At 29.0% G+C, this 27,650-nt stretch overlaps 2 protein-coding genes across 5 annotated transcripts; both read right to left on the bottom strand.

The window, feature by feature from the left end:
• Positions 1–282: 282 nt before the first annotated feature.
• On the bottom strand, positions 283–5,184 carry LOC107455496 (uncharacterized). Of its 3 annotated transcripts, none has more exons than XM_043054219.3 (3): positions 5,047–5,184; positions 3,664–3,840; positions 283–468 (listed from the first exon to the last, which is right to left on the bottom strand). In XM_043054219.3, exons 2-3 carry the CDS (start codon positions 3,830–3,832, stop codon positions 311–313), a joined length of 327 nt encoding a protein of 108 aa, XP_042910153.2. In that variant the 5' UTR covers positions 3,833–3,840; positions 5,047–5,184; the 3' UTR covers positions 283–310. The 3 variants fall into 3 exon arrangements, with proteins under 3 accessions (XP_042910153.2, XP_015928565.2, XP_071036068.2); XM_016073079.4 differs by having other exon boundaries at positions 5,000–5,126; XM_071179967.2 differs by lacking the exon at positions 5,047–5,184 and adding an exon at positions 4,890–5,028.
• A 10,527-nt stretch (positions 5,185–15,711) lies between these two features.
• On the bottom strand, positions 15,712–23,278 carry LOC107455501 (uncharacterized). Of its 2 annotated transcripts, XM_087162244.1 has the most exons (4): positions 23,134–23,278; positions 20,339–20,419; positions 17,142–17,332; positions 15,712–15,953 (listed from the first exon to the last, which is right to left on the bottom strand). In XM_087162244.1, exons 2-4 carry the CDS (start codon positions 20,386–20,388, stop codon positions 15,811–15,813), a joined length of 384 nt encoding a protein of 127 aa, XP_087018370.1. In that variant the 5' UTR covers positions 20,389–20,419; positions 23,134–23,278; the 3' UTR covers positions 15,712–15,810. The 2 variants fall into 2 exon arrangements, with proteins under 2 accessions (XP_087018370.1, XP_087018378.1); XM_087162252.1 differs by lacking the exon at positions 20,339–20,419.
• Between the last annotated feature and the right edge of the window lie 4,372 nt (positions 23,279–27,650).

Genomic DNA, 27,650 nt, shown 5'->3' with positions numbered 1-27,650 from the left:
TAATGTGCAATACATTCAAATCGTAACAGCTGGAAAGCGATTCAACATGAACTGTCGCAAGATTTCTTATAACTTTAATTCAGGATTTGTTCCTTTAAGAGATAAGTCTGCGAATTATGTTTAGAATCCTTGTAGTGCTCAGATGTTGAGTGAAGATTGTATCGCCATCCCGAAAAGAGCTTGAAATAAAAATTTGAGTACTCTAGAAAGTGATCTTTCCTCCTATTGACGTAAAAGTCAGTTAATGAAAACGTAACAAAATGGTAATGAGAATCACTTAAATAATCTTTGCAATATTTTTTATTTTTTCTTAATCATTTTTTTGACATTTTTTAACACAAGGGTCGCAAGTAAGTCCTTTACCACATTGAGGAAAACTCTCCGATACTCTTGGTGTCAATCTATTGTCAGCTTCAGCAGAGATTTCTTCTTCCGGTTTAGGTCGAGGATCGCAATCATCCCCTTCATCTGAAACAATGCATGGTATTTAAACTGAGAAGTAACAAAAGTAACTCAACAGTGAAAAAATTTGGCATGTATAGTAACTCAAAATGTTGAAATGGAATAAAATCAACCTTGAATTAATAAAGTTGGATAAAATTTCAGAAGAACGAAAATAACTTAAGGTGATAAAATGGATGCCTCATTACAACTCCCCGAATGGCAACACTAGAAAATCGACCAGTGATTGCCGCTAAAAATGTCACATGCCAAATCTAGCTGAAATGGCTCAACATAGAGCGCTTTTAAGAACGGAAACTGAAATAACCAGAGAGAGCATTCTCACCAAATGTAATCTCTTCCGAAATTCACCCTATCAGCTGCGGCAATCTCATACTATTAAGCTAGGCAGAAGTGAGTAGTCTTTGTGGAAAGATCTCCATTTTAGTATTTTGTCGAAAGCGCTTTTTTTTTTCACGAACTTATATGTTAGATATCAGTTTTAGAAATTTTATCTTAATATTTTATACTAAAGCACATTTCTAATAAGTTTAACGAATTACATGTCATTTATTTGAATTCAAATTTATTTTAATGACTTAGTATTTACTAAAAAGATATAATTTTTTTAAAAAGAAAAGTTGTTATATGGATTTGAATGATTGTTTTGAATTCTTAGAATTTTCTGCGTTTGCAATGTACCCAAGTTAGTAGCGAGCGAAGCGAGCTTGGTTTGCGAAGCAAACCATATAAGATTGCGTAGCAATTTTCGGGGTTGGCGAGCGTTAGCGCGCAGGGGGCGCAGCCTAGTAAGATAATAATATTTTAAAACGAAAAAAGATAATAAATACAACCTAAAAACTGTACAATATAAATGCATTAAGATAAAGGATTCGAATAAAGTACAGGGTGCTTATAAAGTCCCGGACCCATTTCGATGTTTAATAACTCATAAAATAATAAAGATAGATTAAAATTAATAACATAAATGGTTAGAAAGACTCAAAAAGTTTCATGACTCTTGTCAATGAACGTCCACGTGTGCCCCCTTCGTCGCACGGAGAATATCAAGTCGATAGTCAATTTCACGCCAGGTAGCGGCCAGCATGCCGGCATCCATAGAGGCTATTGCGGTTTTAATTCTGGCATTTAGGTCATCAATGTTCGACACGATCCTCCTGTAAACATTGTCCTTTATAAATCCCCATAGAAAAAAGTCCAGCGGCGTTATATCAGGTGATCTGGGTGGCCAAGGAGTTGGACCTCCTCGCCCAATCCCTCTTCCTGGAAAATGGTCATTCAAAGAACTACGAACGATGATACCCCAATGAGGTGGTGCGCCATCTTGTTGCAAAAAGACATGTGGCCGAAGCTCTTCTAGTTGTGGAAATAAGAAGTTTTCCAACATGTCTAAGTATATAACTGATGAGACCGTTTTTTCTGTTAAAAAGGAAGGCTCAATGACTCGGTCATGCATTAGTCCACACCACACATTAACCTTTGGGGAATCCTTTTGTGTCTCACGGTATTCATGGGAATTTTCAGATCCCCATATGCTCACATTATGGTGATTAACAATGGCAGAAACATGAAAGAATGCTTCGTCGGAGAACATTATGTGCTTCAGAAAGCCTCAATAGCCTCTGTGGATGCCGACATGCTGGCCGCTACCTGGCGTGAAATTGACTATCAACTTGATATTTTCCGTGCGACGAAGGGGGCACACGTGGAAGTTCATTGACAAGAGTCATGAAACTTTTTGAGTCTATCTAACCATTTATGTTATTAATTTTAATCTATCTTTATTATTTTATGAGTTATTAAACATCAAAATGGGTCCGGGACTTTATAAACACCCTGTATTTTACAATTCTAAAATGAAATAAGAATACCTGAAAAAGATACAAAATAAAAAGGTCTAAAAATGTTAAAATACAAGTGTTGTAATTGAAATAGTGCTAAAGTGGCCCACAAGTACGAAGATTATTGACATACTCAAACAGAGCATTAGGGCAATTGTAGATGTCCCTATGTGCAGAGTATATAGAACTATTTTTTTATAACCGACGTTGAACAGTCGACCAGATTTTTGGTTTACGACTACTAATGTTCAACTCCGTAGCCTTGTAATTTTTAACCAAACTGACGACTTTTCAAAAATCAATATTGTTTTAAACGTTTTCCTAAATTATAATGACGCTCTTTAAACTTTTTTTAACAGGAAAACAGTTAGGGTTGAGAAAATAAATGCGAAAAGACATATTTTTTCCAAGAAATTAGTTCAAAATTTGGCAAAGAATGACACTGGAAGTCAGTTGTACCTTATTTTTCTTTTACGTCTTGATGCATAAATTCATGCATACTGATGAATATTCATTGTCGTTTGATTATGGGTAATAGTGGTCAGTTCGAAAATATAGTAATGTGATATTCATTTATTGAAAAAGTTTGAAAAAATTAAAAGCTGACTTTCTTTTATTTACGATTTCTATTATTAACAATTTGAAGCACCATCTCTTGAAGCATTTTTGAACTAAATACAAAATTTTAAGAAATATTTATACTCTGTATATATTATCTTTTTTAACCTTATTCCTACTATTTTAAATAGTTAAAAAAATCAGTATAATTTAGAACACCCTGTATGGGAAGGGTCACAAAACCACAAAATCAATTAAATGTATGATGAAACAAACTGAGCTATAAGTTGAGCAGAAATGATAAATTGAAAAACTATTGTTCATTTTAGCAAACATACTGTTTTGAATTATTATTTTAACTATGCCTATATATCTAAGTAACATTCACCATAATTTACGCTGGTAAGATAATAATTCAGACCATATTCTTTTCTTATTCTTTCTTATCTGGTGCCACCCATGAATGTAATAAACGCATTTGAATTAGTCTAAGCTTTGTTAAGATTTATTTTAGTTGTTTTTGATTTAACTACACCCTTTAAAATGTGTATGGATGTTCGATTCGGTACTAACCTGAAATAATACATAATTTTTAGACATTTTCAACACTGAATTCGGATGAGTATTATGCAAAACTTTTTACTGTGTACCGTAAGCAAATACTAAAAGGTTATGTTAGACTTGAGTAAAAATGATTAAACTTTCAGTCATTTCGTATCTTTAGTAAAAACTACATAAAAAAGGATGGTTATTACTTCTAGCACATATAATGCATTTTATTTTATGGTAATTCATAACTTACCTAAAACTTCTTCGCAGCTCCCACAGCATGCACAGCCTTCTAAAACACGCCTTGTATCAGCCGGGCATACAGCTGGGGGGCATTCTTTTACCACCTTACATTTGGGCTTACAAAGAGCAGCATGCCCTACATAGGCAATGAGAAGAACTAAAAACAATTCCTTATACATTCTTCTGTCTGTAAGTAAAAATAAAATTAGTTGTATATTATTAATAAATAAATCATTATTAACAATCCAATGTATGTTATTGGATTCTACTTAACAGAATAAGTAAGTGCGTGAGTATTATAGCTTGTAGATAACTATATTATAATAAAAGAAGAAAAGTAATAATTTTCTGCCTTACAAAGTTAATGATTATTTTTAATATTTTTACTCTTTCATAAAATTCTAATAAACTAAAAATGTTTTCTCAATTTCAGTATTGTTGATAAAGCTTGTGATTTTTAATTTTTTGAAATTTAAGAAGAGGAAAATACCGACTAAAAACTTAAGGAATCAAAAAATTTTTACATTTAATTTTGAAAAGCAGAACACTTATTTTAATGAATTTCAAAGATATTGTTTTCCTTAAAATGTCTAAAACTTTCGATTTCTGCAAGTTAATATAAAATAATGCGAACTGAAAATGATACTCCTTGCATAATGTTTTTATCTCCCTGTTTGTTTTTCGCATAAATGCTAAAATTTATAATTATTGAAATTATAAATTATGCAAAGAGAGAAAATTATCAAATAAAACATTTAGCTTACTCGAATAGAGCAAACATTTTCCTCGTAAAAACTAAATTAATTTTTAATATCTGAACCAAAGTGCTTCCAAATACATTGTTTGAATAAGTTAATATTTGAAAAAATGCTACGCGCAGAACACATTTTTCTTTTGAGGATTCAAGACCTCCTGGGCATAGACTAGCTTGCAGCTGGATTTTCTTTCTAAACTTAGCTTTTAAATATGCTTTTTAAACCTTGAGGAATAAGCCGCAACATTAACAACATATATGAAGATTAATTTATGTGCCATAATGAGATTATCAGTTCTTAAAATTGCAAAATTCTTAAGATAAAACACACAAATATCATTTAAAAATTAAAACCATATTAAATTTCTTTCTTTAAAAATATAAGTCAATAATTCCAATAATATATTAATCATCTTAAAGTACTTTAAAAAGTTTTATTTAACAATAATTTTCAAACAGCAATATTTTTTAATATTGTTTACATTTTTATGGGCAAAACAGCCTAATTTCGAAACTCTTAATTATAACAAAAGAAAGACCAAATAAACGCATAAGCAAGCAAATAAAAAAGATAATAAATTAGATACGATACGTTTTAGAAGAGCTGAAATTTGTTAGATATTGAAGTATTATACTAACTCGTATCTGGTCTCAAATTTATTGAGTCAGTCTAGTGGAAATCGTGACCAAAATAAATTGTACAAAGAATTAATCAAAAATAATGACATTTAAGATGAAATCATGAGACAGGTGAACTCACTTACGAGAATTTAGATACTTAAATACGACAAAACTGAAATTTCATATAATCATGAATATTTTGTTTATCTAAAGCTACTTATTTCCTTTTTGAGTTAAAAACTAAGGAGCTTTGAGTTAAAAAAATTTTATTGCTTCGTGATCTTTTTTCGTGTGTTGCTTACTTAACTTCGAAGGATCTTTTCCTTGTTGTCAGTTTTTTTAATGTTTATTTTTCAGTTAAAAAAAATAAAAGGTAACTGTATTAAAGGTAACTGTATAAAGGTAAAAAATAGAAACTTCATTTCTTCTTTTAGAAATTCACAAATTGTTAGATTTTTTTTTATATTTTTCAATTATAATGTGAAATTTCAATTCTAGGCTTTCTGTAAAGTGTAATTAAATATTCTGTAGGATTTTAAAGTTTGGAAAGTTTTAATTAAACTTTTTTAATATTATATTGAAGCAAAAATTCTCAATTTAGATCAAAAATTAAAAGCATTTATTGTTTCTTTTTAAACTTAAGAATGACTTATTGAATATTGTGATCATTTTCTTTACTATTTTTAAGATAAAAGAATGCGTATAAATTAAAACATTACGTGATTTTTTTAAAAAGTTTTAAAAATGATTTCTGGACCACATTAATTTAATAAAATATGCTCGTCACCCACAATTAGCACTACAATACTTAGAAACTTAAAATTAACGCTATAATTATGAAATTATTGATCTGGATATACAATGCTTTGTTAACAAAAACGCATTTTCTTTATTACCTGAAACAACGGTCAGAACTGGTTAGAAAGTTTTAGGTGTAAATTAAAATTAAACAATGTTAATTCTTAATATTTTCCATCGGTTTGCCAGTGTTAGTCACATAAATATTGATTTATGACCAGTTATGTGTAAACTATTTTAACTTAATTTATGACAAGAATTTTAAAAACTATATATTATAGGAGGTAGTAATGAAATGCTTACAGAAATGTAAGAAATTTTTGAGGTTTATTTGAGGAGATTTTGAAGTGCCAAGTTTGATTTGAGGCTTATTCGAAGTTGATTTCAAAAACAACCTCAAAACATGAACCTCCCAAGGTGTATAATCAACCTATATGATGTTGTCTTATTCTCACTTGAGGTTGTTTTGAGGTAGGAGAAAATCTACGTCGGAGCAGCCAGCTTATGGTGGTTGATTTTGAGTTATAAGGATTATTTTTTCTACACTTCAAGCAAATTCGTATATTTAAGGAGCGAATAATTTCATAGGATCTAAATTAAAATTATTTCTGAGTTATATATGAGGTTGATTTTGTGAGATGCAAGTGAAGTTGAAATTGAGGTTTATTAATGAGGTTATTTTTGGGTTAAAACATAAGCTAATTTTCTATTTCAAATGTATTTTGCTACACCTGTCAACCTCAAAACAAGCTCAAAAACACCTTATATTTTTGTTAGGGCACCTACATATAAAAAAATAAAATCAGTTGTAAGCTCTATGAAAATTTCAGTTGTAAGAGAATCTCTCTGTTAAAAATTGAAAATAAATCTCATTCAATACACATTTTAATATTATAGAATAAAGGTTAATTAAAACAAACGCTTACAATTCTAAGGTACACTAATGGATACAAAATTGATTTATTCATTGGAAAATGCAATGTTATGCTCATATGAAATACTTTTTCATACAAAACATATTCATTTATATTAAATAAATGCTAAATGTTTAATCACAAATTCAATTTGTCTACATAAATAATATATAAGGTTAATATAAATGTGTCTAAAAATTTCTTATTAACAAAGCAAATGGTTTTTGCTTTATTAATTTGAAATGCGTTATAAAAATTTAATTTGATTTGATGGTGCATGCAATCTCAAAAATATACATTTTGGAAAAAAATCAAGTTAATGACAAAACTTTGCTAATAAAGTATGAAAATTAACACAGGATAATTCCGGAAGGGATAACTGTTTTTGGACGATAACTCCAGAAGTTTTTTTAGTATTAACAAAAACTTCGTCTAAAACTGTTCAGAACAAATAGGAACATTTAGTAATATTAAAAAACTTGTTCACATCTAATTGACCGCTGTACATTGTTAAAATTTTCATTCTAAATTTATGATAAAATGACTGGCAGTAGTCTGGTCATCCAATTAACCGCAAAGTTTACGGCATAGAGCATGTTTTATTTTTACAGTTTTGAAGCTTTAAAAAAGAAATTTAACTGTACACAGGAGCTAGGCTAGACTTTAGGTACTGGGCATTGGAGAGAGAAAGGCTCAAATTTAATAACACTGGAAACTCTTCAAGTTTTGAAGGATATTTAAGATATATTGTGGTATTAATGATGGTACTCAAACCCAAATTCTGTCTATCATAAGACTGACAGATTTACCTTTTCAGCTATAACTCTTGCAAGGAAAAAAAAAACGGCTGCATTAGGGTGGCTTAGTTGGTACGATAAAATTATGATTATTTTACCGTATTAAGAAAAGGCAGTTAATGAAGGGTTTTCTCCCTATTAACACTTTAATTAGCATCTTGTTTGTGCTTGACTATTTTGTTTGAATATGGTAACATAATAATTAAATTAATTGTCATTTAATCATTATCTCCGAGAAATTTCCAAAAATGTGACATACAAACTAAAATTACTGAAAATTCAATTCTTGAGTTTTTTTTCTTTCAAATTTTGAATTTCGAGAAACTCAAAATTTTAAATAATCCTTCAGAGACTGTCACTATTTTGGAAACAAATTAAAATATATCACAGAAAACATTCAATTTCATTACTACCATAACATTAAATTTTAAATACAGCATCGCAGTAACATTTCAAAGTGCATGTAAGAATTATAATACATTTTAAGGATATTAAAATTTTAAAACGGAAATTTAACTTTTTGTGCTTAGCATACCGAAAAACAATTAATAAAGCTCATGTTTCAGCATACACGCATGTATTAAATTCATGTTGTTGAGTTATACAAAGACAACTACTAAATTTGTAATGAAATTCCTCTTTTATGATTTATTGTGTTATAAATCATATATAAGCCAAAATACTTTTTTTGAAATGATTGTTTAATACATGAAAATTAATTAATCAAAAATGATGGTGGATGGAGTAAAAAATGTTTTATTTCATTCTTCTTCTTTAATAGCCCCGTATGGCCCGCTTTCTCAAGCGTTTTCCTAAAGGATTCCATATTTTTGGCCATGTTCTTCCAATTAATTCCTCATAAATTGGCGGCGTCTTTTTTTAGGCAGTCGACCATCTGAGGTTTCGTCGACCCCAAGCTCCTGCTTCAGAGGAATTGGCCAATGAATATTTTCAATGTATGGCATTCTTTGTTCTCTCTAATAACATGACCAGCCCATTTAACTTTTTGGATTTTTATGTATTTGAAGACGTCGAGCTCTTTGAAGGCACGATAAAGTTGTAAATTGAGCGTCTGTCTTATAAAACCATCAGTAAGGAATAAAATATTTAATCAATTTTGAATTTTTATATATATTATATATATATATATATATATATATATATATATATATATATATATATATATATATATATATATATATATATATATATATATATATATATATATATATATATATATATATATATATATATATATATATATATATATATATATATATACACTAAAGAGCCAAAAAAACTGGTATACCTGCCTAATATCGTGTAGGGTACCCGCGAGCCCGCGAGTAGGGTACCCGGGATATCTTCTGAACATCACTCTTCGGAATTTAGATACTTCCGCTGGCCACCAAAATCCTCAGACATGAACATTATTGAATACATTTGGGATGCCTTGCAACGTGATATTCAGAAGATATCCCCACCCTCTCTTACTCCCACTTATGGACAGCCCTGCAGGATTCATGGTGTCAATTATCTCCAGCACTACTTCACACATAGATCGAATCCATGCCACGTCGTGTTGCGGCACTTCTGCGTGCTCGCGGGTACCCTACACGATATTAGGCAGGTATACCAGTTTTTTACCAGTTTATGTTTGGGGATTTTGGTGGCCAGCGGAAGTGTCTAAATTCAGAAGAGTGCCGCTGGCCACCAAAATCTCCAGACATGAACATTATTGAATATATTTGGGATGCCTTGAAACGTGATATTCAGAAGATATCCCCACCCTCTCTTACTCCCACTTATGGACAGCCCTGCAGGATTCATGGTGTCAATTATCTCCAGCACTACTTCACACATTGACCGAATCCATGCCACGTCATGTTGCGGCACTTCTGCGTGCTCGCGGGAACCCTACACGATATTAGGCAGGTATACCAGTTTTTTCGGCTCTTCAGTGTATATATATATATATATATATATATATATATATATATATATATATATATATATATATATATATATATATATATATATACACTACCGGTCAAAAGTTTGCGAAAATTTTGAATTCTGCAAAGAAAAGGTCTTAATTCAAATGCTCATAGAGCTGCGAAAAATCACTCAAATTGCATGAAAATTTGGTATGTTTTAAAGTGAACCCTCTACATTTAGTTACATATGATCAAATTGCAATACTTTGTTTTTTGCGAACTGAATTTAGCTTTTCATCATGGATTGTTTTTATGGTGAAAAATTTGTTTAGTTTGAACACTTGCCAAACTTGCACAAATTTTTTTTTGAACTTTTTGTTAATGGAAAATAGTTATTTTAACCGTTCTATGTAAGCCTTCAAAATTTCATATCTATTTGATTCTTTTTGACGAAGTTATGGAATTTTTAAAAACATGTGTACTTTTCTCGATTTTTGAGCATTCCACATATGCAGTCTTTTGGTCTATACATCTTCTACCAAAGAACTTTTTAATTTTAATGTTTTCTATATTTTCAAGTAATTAATATTTATTAGAAAAAAAATATTCTTAATCATTATTGTAATTATTGTTATTACAAAGAATTTATTATGAATATAACTAAAACAATATCTTATAGATGTCACATTTCATCTAAAATTTGTTTGTTCTTGCAACGATTAGTTATAACTTGTAGTTATGGGACATTTTACAACAGGAATGGAACTCTATATCACTTGAAGCGATTAATGGTTTGTTTGAACGAATGCCTCGCATATGTAAGGCTATAATAATATCAAAAGGTGGATGGTTTGAGGAAACTAAGATTTAAATGTTAATTTATTTAATTACAAAATACGAATAAGAATATGTTAAATATTTGACCTGTTGTAAATGAAATAATTTAGAAAAAATGCAAATTTTTTATACTAATGTTTTTTTTTTTTTTAGAATTATTTATGTAATTATTGTTATAACTTTTTATTTTAATTTAATGTAAAGTAAAAATATCATAACAAAACTAATACATATAAGCAATAAATATAAACAATAAGTATAAACACTAATAATTACAATAATGAATAAGAATATTTGTATTATAATAAATATTAATTACTTGAAAATATAGAAAACATTAAAATTAAAAAGTCCTTTGGTAGAAGATGTATAAACCAAAAGACTGCATATGTGGAATGCTCAAAAATCGAGAAAAGTACACATGTTTTTCAAAATTCCATAACTTCGTCAAAAAAAATCAAATCGATCTGAAACTTTGAGGGCTCACATAGAACGGTTCAAATAACTATTTTCCATTAACAGAAAGTACAAAAAATATTGTTTGAAAGTTTGGCAAGTGTTCAAACTTAACAAATGTTTTCACCATAAAAACAACCCATGATAAAAAGCTAGATTCAGTTCGCATAAAACGAGGTATTGCAATTTGATAATATGTAAATAACTGTAGAGGGTTCACTTTAGAACATATCAAATTTTCATCCAATATGAATGATTTTTCGCAGTTCTATGAACATTTGAATTTAGACCTTTTCTTTGCAGATTTCAAAATTTTCGCAAACTTTTGACCGGTAGTGTATATATATATATATATATATATATATATATATATATATATATATATATATATATATATATATATATATATATATATATATATATATATATATATATATATATATATATATATATATATATATATATATATATATATATATATATATATATACTCACTTGAAATGAAAGAGTGAAAATCACTCAAACTTGAGAGATTTTCAGTCGAGTTTGAGTGATTATATGTATCACTTGATTGGGTCCTTTTAACTTGAATTTGTGTGAATTTCAATCATTTTTTATTCTTAATTAGCAACATTTAAGTGAATATATTTTAATCATGCTATCATTATTTATTCATTTTACTTGAATGTCATTTAAATCATATTTGAATTAAATTAATTCCTTTTCCGACTATTCACTGAATTTTTTAATGCCTGTCATAAATAAGATGAAAAGAAGAATATTTTTAGAATGTGTAATAGGAATAATTTATGAGCATTCATTTCTTTTAAATTTCATCTATGGTTTGTTAGGTAATTAGTAAGTTTTCCTTTATTTTTAAAACTAAATAGTGATAGTTGATAAAGAAGTGAAAGCATAGTAATCCATCTGTATTTAATAATATGCTGAATATAATTGCAAGATAATTCTCTTCGGAGATCGAATGCCTTGTAACCGACGTAGGTACAAAATTTTAAGGATTTTTAACTTTTTGTAATGAAATTTTTTTTTATTAAGTGTTTACATATTTTTTCATTTTATTTAGGTATTTAAATAGTAGTTAAGGTTACTTCATTAGTACATTGAATCGTATTTTACCATTTCCATCCCAGTTCTTGGGAACATAACTTTGATAATTCTTCTACATTTCATTTTATTTGGATGGTAACTTTTCCAGTTATTACTTTATTTATAAAAGATTCGCTATAATATATACTTAGAAAAATATTTTTAGATATGGATTGAAGGCAAGAGCATAACGTCTTTTTAACAGGGTATCTTAATTTCAGAAAAAAATTCCCTAATTTTTTCAGGTAAATTACAGCTAAAATCAATACCATATTTTATCTACATCATTCAATTTTTCTTCAGAAAAATTTGATTATTTTATTTGTTTTGGCAAATATTAGATTTTCTATGTAAAAAAATATATCATTAAATGAGGATGGGAACATTTCAGTTTGACTAAAGTGTAAAATTTTTGCAACAAATAATAGTAATAGATTTAGAATGGTTTAACTCGATTCTCTTTAACTAACTACTGTTACTGAAAATTTTAAGACTGGTTACTTTCCAGGTATAAAATACGAATTCTCCAGGATTTTGTGAAAAAAAATTGCACCTTCCTCTGACTATTCCCTGATTTTTGGAGCTAAAATAAAATTCCCTGACCATGCCAGGTTTTCCCTGTTTTAATCGCTCATTTGTTTAATTTTAATTTACAAATGAATTGAACGCAAATTAATTGTAAAAAAAAACATAATAGCATCTTTGGTAATTTTTAAATTGCTTTTATATAATGTTATATGCATGCGTAACACAACTCTAAAAATCACATTAAGTCATCAATGATAATTATTAAAACTATGTAGCTTTCATGGCAGCAAAATTATGCAGGTCTTAGTTTTTATTTTTTACCACTTTATAACATATCTTCTCGGAGTGGATCAGTCAACATCCTTGCAAAAAGAATTGGTGCCTGAAAGCTATTATACAACTTTTTAACATAAAATGTGAGAATGCATTAGTGAATAAGACAACTTAATTACAGAAAAAAAAGATATTTTACTGTATTTGCTTTCTTACACTTATATTCTTTATGTGTTTTTTCTAAATAGTAGAATATTTAAGTTTTCTATACCGTTTTTAGAAGCACCTTTTTCAACTCATAGAGCATAAACTGAAGAGACGAGAAGAACATAGAGCTTGATTTACTGAGCATTACATTGAAAGCAAAGTGACTCCAAAGCAAAATGTCAATTGCTCTTATGGTGCAACTGCTACATCTACAATCATCTTATCCAATATAAGAAAAAACTTCAAATCCTCAGTTTTCTTTTCCATTTCACAGATGAGCGCACCAGTCAATTTTATTTAGCTCCTCATCAAAATTCACATTTTCTTAAAAAAAAAACATTTACACATTTTGTAGACAATTTTTAAAACATGAATACTAAGTTTGGTACATTCTTTTTCTAACAAACTGACAAATTAATGTTTTTCCACCTTTTCGCACAGGTAAAATACAAACTGTTTAAGTTAAAAATTCGAAATACTTTAAAAATCTTAATCATTTTTGTAAAAAACGTTTATAGCATATCTTTTATTCAAGAAATAAATTATGAAATAAAATTTACATCGTTATTAAAATTCAACAACCAAACAAGACAATAAGCCAGAAAAATGCATTTTATATACATCACGTTATTTACTCCTTTTCCTTTAGTACATAAAACACACTATTATTTATTCATTTATTTCTGTTTAACTCACTGAGCCCCTCCCGTTACTGAGAGGGAAAACAGATTATAATATGCCATTGAAATACACACATTTCAAAAAACTTGACTCAGTTGTGTTGCGCATGCATATAACATTATATAAAAGCAATTTAAAAATTACCAAAGATGCTATTATGTTTTTTTTTACAATTAATTTGCATTCAATTCATTTGTAAATTAAAATTAAACAAATGAGCGATTAAAACAGGGAAAACCTGGCATGGTCAGGGAATTTTATTTTAGCTTCAAAAATCAGGGAATAGTCAGAGGAAGGTGCAATTTTTTTTCTCAAAATCCTGGAGAATTCGTATTTTATACCTGGAAAGTAACCAGTCTTAAAATTGTCAGTAACAGTAGTTAGTTATAGAGAATCGAGTTAAACCATTCTAAATCTATTACTATTATTTGTTGCAAAAATTTTACACTTTAGTCAAACTGAAATGTTCCCATCCTCATTTAATCATATATTTTTTTACATAGAAAATCTAATATTTGCCAATACAAATAAAATAATCAAATTTTTCTGAAGAAAAATTGAATGATGTAGATAAAATATGGTATTGATTTTAGCTGTAATTTACCTGAAAAAATTAGGGAATTTTTTTCTGAAATTAAGATACCCTGTTAAAAAGACGTTATGCTCTTGCCTTCAATCCATATCTAAAAATATTTTTCTAAGTATATATTATAGCGAATCTTTTATAAATAAAGTAATAACTGGAAAAGTTACCATCCAAATAAAATGAAATGTAGAAGAATTATCAAAGTTATGTTCCCAAGAACTGGGATGGAAATGATTAAATAAAAAATAAAAAGTTGTCTTACTTTTCTTAGCTGTAACTTTTAAAATATTCAATAAAATTCTGAAAAAAATTTGTTTTAAAACAAATTGTTTTAAAAAATTTTGTTTTAAAATTTGAAAAATAAATTGCTTAAAACTGAGCAAAATATAAGTAATTGAAGCCGTTCTCTTATACAGGGCATGCGCGGAAAAAATTTTAGAACAATTTTCATAATTTTAGAGGGAATCGTCTAAATATTTCTATTTAATGAGGAAGAGAATACTCTTTGATTTGACAAAAATTCATTTATCATGCTACAAATTTTAAAGTTAATTTCATCAACATTCAGGTTTTTTTTTTAATTCGCCTTGAATTTCAAACCTTTTTCAGTTATCGAAATAAATTTAAAAAAGGAAGACTCTGTTGTCTCAATCATATGTAGCATATGATTTAACCGTAGTGGTAATCCTTCGGTCACGAAATATTTCATACTATGTATAGTCGTAATAACTATACTATTAACCCTTTGCACTCGAGAGTCACTTTGCACTGATAGTCACTATCAGTCACCACTGCCGCCCGTAAATTACCCACCACTCTAATTGTGAATTTTTTTTCCTCTTAATATTTAGTTACCTTTTCATTCAGTGATCACCGGGTATTATGAAGTAAGTTTGTGAAAACTATTTCAAAATGCTAGAGGTTGCGTCCATTTCTTTTTACTGTTAAAAGGACTTCGCGTGCAAAGGGTTAAAAACCTAAAGAAGTGGCACATTTACAGTTTCGCTCCTTCACTTTTATATAATTAATAAGAAAATCTATTAAATATGCTTACACCAGGAAATCTTACCACATTCTGAAGAGAACTTGTTCTGAATCTGAATACTATGTGAGAACTGGAATGTAAAAACAAAATTATTTTTAATGAACTAGTGGGTTGCGCCCCCTGCTCGCTAACGCTCACCAACCCCCGAAAATTGCTACGCAATCTTTTATGATTTGCTTCGTAAAACAAGCTCGCTTCGCTAGGTACTAACTTAGGTACATTGAAAATGCACAAATCTTGAGGGCGAAAGATAAATAAATATTACAGACAAATCGTAAGTTTCTTGGAACAGGCGATTAAGAAAATCCTACACAGGCTATCTTTATAACTTTCGGTTATTTTATACTGATTACAATCAAAGATATCCGGATCTTTGACGTTAATTTAACCCTTCATTAAGTATCATAGTTCAGGACAGTATCATAGACAGTATCATGACAGTATCATAGTTCAAGATATGGTTTAAGGATGAATATATTATTTTCTGATTGTGTAAAGCGAGAAAGGAAACAACATGGAGTTTTTGAAACATTACTTTAATCCAATCAATGGAGGGGAAATTTTAAATTTCCAGTAATCTTAGAAATCCAAATTAGATTGGAACAATGTAAAATAATTAAAAGTTTCTTCTTTGACATGTTCTGGAATAACTGCAATATAGACCTTGGGCACAATGGGGGTAGGTAAAGTTTTCATAGACTACTCCTCCTCTAAGCACTTCGTATTGAGATCGTCTTACTTCGCATTGTTCTCCTTGTTCTGAATAGAAAAAGGAAGAAAATCATAAATGTAATTCATAAAAAGATTATATGGGCAGAAAAATTATTAAAATCTTTATTATTTTTTTTTTAGAGTTTTTAAAAAAAAATTTCTTCAGTGCTAAGAACAGGATGCAATTTGAATGATAATATATACAGGGAGTGGACAAAATAATGGAAAAGCTGCTATACTAATACCTTTTTTCGTATTACTCAATAATTAATAAATGATTTATTTCTTAACTCCAGAAGTTTTTAGATCATGCGATTTCTCAAACATATCACTGAAGTTTAAAACTTTTTGAAGTTTAAGAGACCAACAATAAAACACAAACTAAAAATAGTGTTTTTCAACACCCTAAAAAATTCAGCTGTAATCCCGTTTTATCCCGTAACTTTAAAACTATTCAATAAAATTTAACAACATTTTTAGAGCATATTAAAATTCACTAAGAATTCTGATTTCTTATCTGACATGCCTTTTAACAAGCCAGAAAACTGCTAAAAAAATGCCTCAAACTCTATAAATTGTTTAGACAATTTTTTTTTTAGTTGCCAATTATGATTAACTTATAACTATTTAGATGAAGAAATTATATTATGTAACTGCGAGGAGCGTAATATCGACATATATATATATATATATATATATATATATATATATATATATATATATATATATATATATATATATATATATATAATATATATATATATATATATATATATATATATATATATATATATATATATATATATATATATATATATATATATATATATATATATATATATATATATATATATATATATATATATATATATATTTATATATATATATATATATATATATATATATAGTTTCCATTTCTTTTTCTTACTTCTTTCTTTCCTTTTTTTGTTATTAGCCGGGAGAAATGCACTTACTTCAACGGATTTTCGAGCTCTATTTTGAGAAAAAAAACTACTGTTCTATGTTAATGGTATAAGGAGTTCATACCACGTCCTGGTCACCAGTGTGGGGAGCGTGATATCGACTCCGAAGCTACCACGAAATAGAATCAAGTTTACATGCCTTATATACCAGGGAATTGATATTTAATTATATTAGTGGTAGTTTAGGTCACATAACTATTTCAATTATGTAATAATTAATTTAATGATCTCTTTCCAGAAAGAGATAACTTACGTAGAACTCTTTCACAAGTAAGACAGCAACTACAGGTTGCAAAGACTGCTCTGTAGCCTCTATTACAATTGATTCTAGAGTCCCTTATGCCGCACACGCTAGGATCGCACTCGGCTGCTGAGCTAAGTTGCGAAATTGCAAGAACTAAGAAAATAGTCATATACATGCTAGTCTTTACTGATGGTTTCATCCTGTAAAAATATAATACATAAAGAATGAAAGAATTTATTAGATTAAGCAGGAAAGAATTTGTTCTATAGGAGCAGAAATTCTCTACAGATTTCGGATTGACATTTTTAACTTTAAAAACTTTGTTTTCACTGTGAATGTGTCCAAGTATTTTTAGCTATAATATATTTTACGATAAAAACTGTCTAAAATAAACAACTGGAAATTTTTAAAAAAAAAAAGAAATTTATTTAAAGAATATTTTTGCTTGAAACAGTTAATAAAAAGCAATGTATGCATCTTCGAACAATCTTGTCATTGGCGAATTTCTTTTAAACTATCCGAATACTTTTGTTGTAAACATTTACCATGATAGAGTCAGAGAGTACATAGCTTTGGGAGCTTTTTGAATGAGTTCATGGACTTGATTTAATGCTTCTGTTGGTCAAGTGGGCATAAGCAACAACAACAACATTTACCACATTTATTTTAAAATACAGGTTAATTTATTACCAATGCAAAAACCAAACGTGATATGTGTGTCGATCATTGTATGAAATTTTAATTTTTTAATTCCTTCCGAACTAAAATCTTTCCTTGCCAGTATTTTCATGTAGGATATAAAAAAAATTCTAAATGCCAACAGATTTAGTAAAACAAATTGTTGACAAAAACCATAAAAAATAAAATACTTTTATTACTAAAAAAATCATAAAAACGTTAAGGTCAAGCTAAATATACATCGCGAATGTGTTTATTTTTTCAGGTACTATTCATTAGCATGCATTCCCAGAAATTCGTTGTTCAAAGCTGGTATTATGGAATTTTGAACGAAACTATCTAAGAAAAATGACTTGATGATTTTTGAAGATTTTAGAATTACTTTTGACCTGCGATACAGAGAGTGTAAACACTGAGTATGTATGTACTGCACACACTGCAGTATTTTAATCTGTATACATTGAAAGTATTTTTGTCTTAATATTTAGTATGAACGTAGTAGAAAAAAAAGTAATGGCCAGATTTACAATTCATTTGTTCCACGAAAAAATGTAAAATATTGTGTTTTTCTCAAACTTTCACAGGATTAGTTTTGTTATCACAATACATCGAAAAAAAATTTATTTTGAAAAATTTAAAAAGCAAGTAATAAGTAGGGGAGAGTGGGGTCAATTGTAACAGGGTACGATTTCGAGTGTCGAGTTCTAGATTTGGTTCCTATGTGGCGCACAAGGTGTATTTAATAAATATACATGTACACCCCTGCTGGCAACCATTTTTATGTATTTTTGAAAGAGTTACATCACAAAAGATATTTTCAAGCTACGTAAGTACTTTTTTTGGTATTATTATATTATATTGTAACAAAGTAATTTTGTTTAAACAAATAAAAATTATTAACCGAATATGTAAGTGGACACCTTAATTAACATTTCAATAAAACAGAATTAGTTTTGTTAATTAACTAGCAATGTTTTTAACAAATGAAACTGAAATGGCGTCTTGGGGACGATTGTAACAATAAGTAAAGGGACGATTGTAACAGCTGAAAATAAGTAATCTTATGTTTATAAACCATTACTTAACTCTTTAAGAACCACCAATAGTTTCCTATATCATTTATATTATGTTGCATGTGCATTATTTTATTTGTCACCTTTCACAGCATAAATTAAAATTTTTAACCCCTTAAAGTTAAAAGTTTAACCTTTAGGTCTCTGCTCATTATTATTTTTACTCCTAAAATATCACTACTATTTTGATCAGTAAAAAAATATATCACAACTATCATAATATGTATAATTAACTATGTTTTATTTGAATTTATGAACTGTTACAATTGACCCCGTAAGTGGGGACAATTGTAACAAGTGCACGACTGTCAAAAATTGTTAATAACTAATATAATAACATTTAAAATAAGGTATTTATTTTTTTCTAGTAGAGGATAGTCTACTTTACTCGTCTGTCAATGAATACTAATAATATATTGGATTTTTTGATAGTTAAAAATAGTTAAGTTAAAAATGTTACAATTGAACCCAGTCTCCCCTACTTTAAACGAAGAAAATATCCTAAAAATTTAAACAGAATTAAAAATATTATATCATTAGACAGCAATAGGGCATAGTAATGCAACAAAGTAGTAATTAAACAAATTTCTCTGTATCAGAATTGTAAAAAAGTATATACATCATACGTAATATGTAATTAAAGGACTTACATCAATATTTAAGGAGCATACGTAAAAATATGAAATTGCTATTCAGTATTAACCATAATTCAGATTCAAAGCTAACAGACCACAATCCAAACAATGGAAAACTAAATTTTCAAAATGCTGTGGATATTTTTAGAATAATGCAATATTTATCTATTACAGTTAAATATTTATTTAATAAATATTTTAAAATGCAGTAGACTTAAAAGGGATTAATGAATTGGAGAGAGGCAGACTAAATTTAAAATTAATATTTAATATCCTCCCATTTTCTTTTCGTCTGACATCTATTCGTTTATCAAAGGATAAAAGCAATATTTTTTAGTATTAAAATTGTAATTAGATTTTAGAATTTGAAATTTCGATCATTGCATCTATAAAATCTAAAAATAATAAACCTAATTTTGAAAAAAAAATTTATATTCTTACAATAATTCTGTTAAATCTGATAGGATTGTTTCGTTAGCGGGGAACTGGCCTCACAATAGAGAGGTCCTGGGTTTGAATACCCGATAAGGCATCGGTGTTATTGTTATATTTTTCTTTGTACTATCTGTTCTTACTGTGAGAGCGACGTTGGCACATCTAATATGGTGCCCCTGAAAGAGTGGCTCGCAAATATGCCCTACAGATACCTAAATGACGAGTGTCAATTCGGTGGGCATTGGAAAAAACATTTCTGTTAGTTTTCTCTCTTAACTAACTACGAAAGCACAAAAAAAACTGAACTTCGTAAGTTAATAAGTGGAACTTATACATTCAATACTTAACTAGTTACTTTCATTAATAATATTATAAGTATACTACCATCAACACCATAATCTGTTCCCTGTAATATCTGAAACATGTAACTTTCATCCATAATTATTTACCGTGTTACGTACATGATCTATGAATGAAAAATAAGATTCTGTATGAAAGGAAAATCTGTGCAGAAACATACTGACAGAGCAATTCACAAAAATATTAGAGTTAATGACTTAAATTGGAACAAGCTACATTATTGCGTTATACATTTAGTTTATTTTTTAACAGTATTAACGTACCTATTTAAAACACACACACACATAAATATATATATATATATATATATATATATATATATATATATATATACCTAGAAACTTATAAAAAACTTCTTTAAAAATGATCAAAAATGCTTCTGCTTTAACTCATTTTGAAGCTTAAAATCTCTACTTTTATGTATTCTAATTGTTTCTAATTCATATATTTTGCAACTATGTACAATTACACTCTAAACAATCATAGAAAATTGTATTAATTTGCGAAGTTTGACACGATGTACGGGCACAAAGGGGTTATATATTGTTATTTTTTATTATACCATTGAAAAGTTTGGACTTTTAGCTTTCATTTTAAAAAAAAAATTCCAATAAAACATGTTTTTTGACGAAGTTATTGTCAAATAAAAAAAAGGGTTTTTTTCAGAATTTAATGATTTTTCAGCAATTATAATGAATTCCGCACAGGAACTATTTAGGTTCGTCCTCCTACCTTCGGTCTTCGATCCATTAACCAGCATAAATCATATGTGGAAAGTCCTTCAAGAGCAGTGGCGAAAAATAGACAAGATAACATTAAAAAAGCTGATTGATCGGATGCCTCGAGTGTGTGCTGCAATTATAAAAGCGCGGGGAGGATATTTTGAAGAAAACAAAATATGATGTAAAATATTTTTTCATTATTACATTTTTGTTTTCAAATTTTTTCTGAGAAAAATACGAAAAAATAAATTTCAAAATATTAAATTGTAAACGTTGATTCTTATTTCATTATTATATTTTCCCAAAAAACAGTTAAAATTGTTATAATGAATTATGAAATAATATTATCGAGATTTATTAAATTTTAATTTATTTTAATTAAAAAATTTTCACATCATATTATAATTACACTAAAATTCAATATAATTGCTGAAAAATCATTAAATTCAGAAAAAAAAACTTTTTTTTAATTTGACAATAACTTCGTCAAAAAACATGTTTTTTTGGAATTTTTTATTTAAATGAAAGTTAAAAGTCCAAATTTTTCAATGGTATAGTAAAAATTAACAATATCTAACCCCTTTGTGCCCGTACATCACGTCAAACTTCACAAAAAATTAATACAATTTTCTATGATTGTTTACAGTGTAATTGTACATAATTGCAAAATATATTAATTAAAAACAATTAGAATGCATAAAAGTAGAGATTTTAAGCTTCAAAATTAGCTGAATCAGAAGCATTTTTGATCATTTTTAAAGAAGTTATGACACTTTGAATTTTGCCATTTTTTATAAGTTTCTAGGTGTACTGATACTTTTGAGCGGTACTGTATATATATAGATAATTAATAAGTAAATACAAGAAAACACGAAGAAAGTTAAGAAAAACAATAAGTTTCATTTATTGGGCTTAAGCTGCAAGTAAACAGAACTCATTAGATAAGTTCAAAATGAAGAATAAAACAAAGAAAAATTATAGACATATGGAAAAAAAAGGGGGGGTGGAATAATAAGTAAAAAATAACAAACAGTTTATATAATAAAAAAACATGTTTTATTTACATATTTTATTTGTTGTTATTTTTATAAAAAAAAATTTTGAGTGCTCCTCACACTATTGTATTAATATATTCTACTTTGGCTTTATTGATACAATATCAGAAAGCATTCTGTTTTGCGGATATAATCGTGTGGGCAGAAGAAAAGATTATATCTTTTTTTTCCGGTTTTATTTTTCCGGTTTTTTAAATAAAATTTCATCCTTTTTTTTTCTTTTTTTTTATTATATAAACTGTTGTTTGTTATTTTTTACTTATTATTCCCCCCCCCCTTTTTTTTCATATGCCTATAATTTTTTTTGTTTTATTCTTCATTTAGAACTTATATATATATATATACATATATATATATATATATATATACATATATATATATATATATATATATATACATATATATATATATATATATATATATATATATATATATATATATATATATATATATATATATATATATATATATATATATATATATATATATATATATATATATATATATATATATATATATATATATATATATATACCGTTTGAACGTATCTTTTGCAATATTTAAAAACTAATTTAGAAGCATGCTTGGAAATTTGGGTTCGTTTATTGGATTATTAATATTAATCTTTTATAAGCAAGACAATCTTTTCTTTCAAAATTTTTGAAAATATTAATCCATATGTATATGGTTTTAACATCAGTTAGTTGTATTAGTTGGAATCTATATGGGTACCTAGAAAAAAATATGAACCTAATCTAATCATAAAAGTGTTATTTTTCTTTCCTTAAAGAAACATTACAATATGCTAGTTAGACAGGTTAAAGGTTAATTGACCGACTACGAAAAATATCACTTTGTCTAGTGTTTTCTTTGCTAGAAAACCATTTTAAATCTATATTATTAAGTTAGTCAAGGAATAAGGCATTGGTTAAGGAATAATTAGCTTGTTTTCCAAGTAATTTCTTAGTTCATGAAAAATGATATAGTTACAAAGATAAAAACATTTCATTTTTTTAAAGCAAAATTTCAGAAAATAATCTTACTCTTATCTTATCCGTCTTATCTAGAAAATAATCTATAAGATCTTTTTCAAGTTTTCTTGTAATTTTAAAATTTATCTCAAAACGATATATTTATATATAAACCGTTTTATGCAAAAAGAACTGTTGATTAAATAAATGTTTTTCTTTGATTTTTATGTCACGAACGAACAGTATGAGCAAAGTTTCCTAAGTGCGAATTAGCATACATCAATTCAGTAGCAGTCATTTGTTCAAATTGAAAAGATTATGTTATATATTTGATTAGTGTTATTTATAGAATGCAGAAATAGGAATAAAACAGATTCTAATTTTAATGCGTGATCTACTTCATTTTTCTGATTGCTAAGCTCACGTTTTCGTGAGAATCTATAGCTTTGTTTCATCATATTACAAAAAAATTATATTGAAACATCAATTTGTTATTGAGTTGACCTTCATTGTGCATTGGAAAATTTAAAACGATTCAGTTAGTTTGTAAAAAAATATTTCTTATTTCAAAGTATTGCATAATTATTATGTATGTTCACTAAGCTGTGGCAATAATCCCCCAACAGAGCTATTGATGCTATTTTGTTTACAAGGCAGCTTTGTATTACATGTAAAACTATGATGGATTTAAAAATATCTTTCTTCTAGGGGACTAAACCCAGGGCTCGAAAACCCGCCCGTCCGCCAGTTCTCGGGGTGGTCAAAAATTCCCCGCGGACAACGAATTTCTCGAATCCGACGTCCGCGCGGTCGGACATTTTCCCGTTAATATTCGTGATACATTTTCGATTTTTGTTATTAGAATTGATGTTTTCTCTGTCTGGGAGTACTTCAGTGGTTGAAAGGGACTTTTCAGCCATGAACTTACACAAAAACACATTACGTACTGGTCTTAAACAATAAGTGTTAAACGCAATAATGAACATGTACCTAAATGAAAAAACCTTTTCAGATTTCCGTGCAGAAACCTCTGTAAATCATTGGCTTGATTGTGGAACTGGCAAACGTCATATTTGATTCATTTAAAAAACGCAATACCCTCGGATAAATTGACGTCCTAGATAACTTGACTTTTGTCATTTAAATTATTTCATAAAAGAAATACGAGGTTACTATTAGTAACCTAGTATTTATTTTACTACTGTATAATGTAATCCTAGTAACAATTCATTGTGCAATTTATATAAATGTTTGTAATAAATAAAAGAAAATTATATTTTTATTTATTTAGAAGCTACGGGTTAGTTTCAAAGGAGGACGGGTACATCGTGGAACAAGCGTCCTCGTGGACGGGTAAAATTTCTGAGTTTTTTCGAGCCCTTGAATTAGATGAAAGCGGTTCATAAACTTTTTTCTCACAGGTAATAGTTTGAATACCTTGTTTTTTATTGTTATTTGACTCTTTTATTCAAATATGGTAAAATATCAAATAAATAAAATAATTATTATTTTAACCATTTTTCCCTAGAAATTTTTAATAGTGTGGACTCAAAGGAATTAAATTTTTAAAAAAATTGTGCTTTTTGAATATAATAATCTATAATTTTTAAGTATTTTGTATTAAGTTTTAAGAGACATTTCCAGGCCATAGCTGTCTGAAAATGTACGTAACACTTTCTCAGTCAAAGCCGAAATCTTTTTTTAATTTTTTAACTGCCGATTCTGACCAAACCGTTCATTCAAATTTAATGTCCAGTTGGTGCAAAATTAAATATTCTTTAAATTTTCTTACAAAACAGTGTCTGAAGCATCATTCAGAAGTTTTTAAACAAAAGTGCAAAAAATCCGTAAAATTTTGCATCTTTTGGCTCTGAAACTCACATCATAAAACTCTTATCAGAAATCATCAGGAAATAATATTATTCTTACTTACTATTATATTATTATTATTATAATATATATATATATATATATATATATATATATATATATATTTTCTTTTTTTTTTTTCTTTTTTTTTTTTAAACGGCAGATATAGAATTTTTACGTCCTACACCTGGGAAGATGCCGGCAGTGTTGAGTTGTGCATTTAACGTTACCCAGTGGGCATCGGTGAACCTAAGTCACTGAGGCGAGCAACATTACCCACTCCACACTGCGACAGATATCAGCTCATAGGGTGGGCCACATTCACACATCACACAAAACAAAGGACAACACATAGAGAGAAACATCCATGCGCAGAGCGGGATTCAATCCCGCATCCGTAGGCTTCGCAGTCAGGCACGCTAGCCGGTTGGCTACCAGGAAGGCATATTATTCTATCTTATTATTATATGCCCTACGCCTGCATATAAAGCCTGCTGTTATCGAGGCAAGGTGTTTTTTGGTCTAATTTTACTGGGCTATTTTTTAAACAAGGGAATTTTGCATAAGTTGGAATAGACAAGGAACTAACTTTGCGCCGCACTTCTGCATAAATTATTGGGACCTTATTTTCGAGATTGATGGTACCCCTCGTAATTGATACATCAGGAAATTATTTTTCGTCTACCATATTTAGCAATCTAAAATATCTACTGCACAAACAAATTAAATTAATGTTAAGCCACCGCACCAGAATTAAGATCAAGTCCTAGCTCACTAAAATCCAATAAATAGAAAAAAAAGCTATTAAGGTGTTTTGTGAGCCCTCCACAATGTAGAAATATTCAAAAAGGCAATTTAAAATTGTCTTTCAACATTTTTTTTTAATATGTTGCTGTATCTATGAATCTTTCAGAAAAATAATTGTTAAAAACTTTACATTTCAAAAATAACTTTTAATTGCGAAACCAAATTAATAAATACATTATCATTATTAAGTTCTTCGTGAATTAAAAAAAAAATAGATGCATATTATTCTCTTTTCCAGGCTTTATTTATCCTAAATAAACTCTAAAAGCTTATTTGTTTTTTGTTCTAATTCATGAAATGTTTCTAAAAAAAGACAGATCATTATTGGTAAAATAGCATTTCATCATTTTACTAAATTAAATCAAAATAATAAGTGTTTCAACATCTGAACTTTTATAATTTTTTAAATCAATTAAAAAGGCGTGCTTGATCCATATTTTATACATCATTCCATTATACATTATGCTGGATGACCTAGGTAGCTTTTTCTTTTAACATGGATTTCTTTGGAAAGTAAAACTCAGATGCTCCTCTTGATGTGTTAGGAAGCTCCAACAGGCTGTTAAACTGTTTCTGGGCTCGAAAATTTCCTCGTTGTTTTTAATGTATTTATTACCTCTTCAAAATGCATCTTTTCTACACGATGAAAAAACCTCAAACGAATTAAAAACATTTACCCGTTGTCGTCTTCATTTTACTGGTTTTGTTTTTTCATATAACTCGGATTTCCTTGGAAAGTAAAATTAAACTGCCATTCTTGCTGTGTTAAGAAGTTCCAACAGGCTGTAAGCTTCTTTTTGGACAGAAAAGTTTCGACGTTGTTTTCAATGTATCGATTGCGAATACAATAGCCACTTATTTGCAAAATGAAACAACGGCTCAAACTATTTTTAAACCTATTCTCGTTTGCCGACTTCTTTTTACTCGTTTCAGTCTTGATATACACTCAAGAGCCAAAACATTATGACCACCCCTACATTTTGCAATGAACTCTCCTGGATGACGTGGAAGGCACGTGATCAAGTGGAAGTGGTATTTAACTGTTGCTGGAGAGTTTGAAGAATCATTCTGTCACTTACTTCTGTGTGTGATGGGAAAGGCTGAGGATCTGAACGACTTTGATAGAGGGCAGATTGTAATGGCTCGAAGGCTCGGAACAAGTATTTCCGAAACTGCACGACTCGTGGGTTGTTCGCGATCTATAGTTGTTAGTACTTATGCAAAGTGGATGAATACGGTGAAACCAAGAGTAAACGACATGGTGTTAGACGTCCACACGCTATCAAAGAAAAAGGTCGTTGGAGATTGTCTCGCTTGGTGAAGCAAAACCGGAGCCAGACAGTGGCTCAGCTGACAGCCTAATACAATGCAGGGTCAAGTAGAATAGTATCAGAGCACACTGTTCAGCTGACACTGTTGGATATGGGGCTACGCAGCAAACGTCCTTCTCGTGTGCCTTTGCTGACCAAGCGTCATCGCCAACAACGCCTGCGCTGCACCCGGGAACATCGCGACTGGTCCATGGATCAGTGGGAGAGAGTTGCCTGGTCAGATGAATCACGGTTTGTCATTCATCACGCCGATGGACGTGTCAGGACACACTGTCTTCCAGGTGAACAGTTGCTCCCTCAATGTTCATTAGGTCATACACAGGCCGGTGGTGGCGGTATTATGCTTCGGGGGACGTTCTCTTGGTCATCTCTGGGACCCGTGGTTGTGGTAGAGCAGACCATGAAAGCTGCTCTACCACAACTAGGGTATCTGAACATCATTGCGGACCTGTTGCACCCTTATATGGCCTCTGTTTTTCCAACTGGAAATGGAATTTTCCAACAGGACAACGCCCCGTGTCACAAGGTTCAAATTGTGTTGGAGTGGTTCCAGGAACATGATGCTGAATTCCAGTTAATGTC

Source organism: Parasteatoda tepidariorum, chromosome 1, assembly GCF_982258835.1.
Source record: "Parasteatoda tepidariorum strain Cologne lab strain chromosome 1, Ptep-v5.0, whole genome shotgun sequence".
Taxonomy (NCBI): Eukaryota; Metazoa; Arthropoda; class Arachnida; order Araneae; family Theridiidae; genus Parasteatoda; species Parasteatoda tepidariorum.
This window is presented reverse-complemented; position numbering and strand designations above follow the sequence as displayed.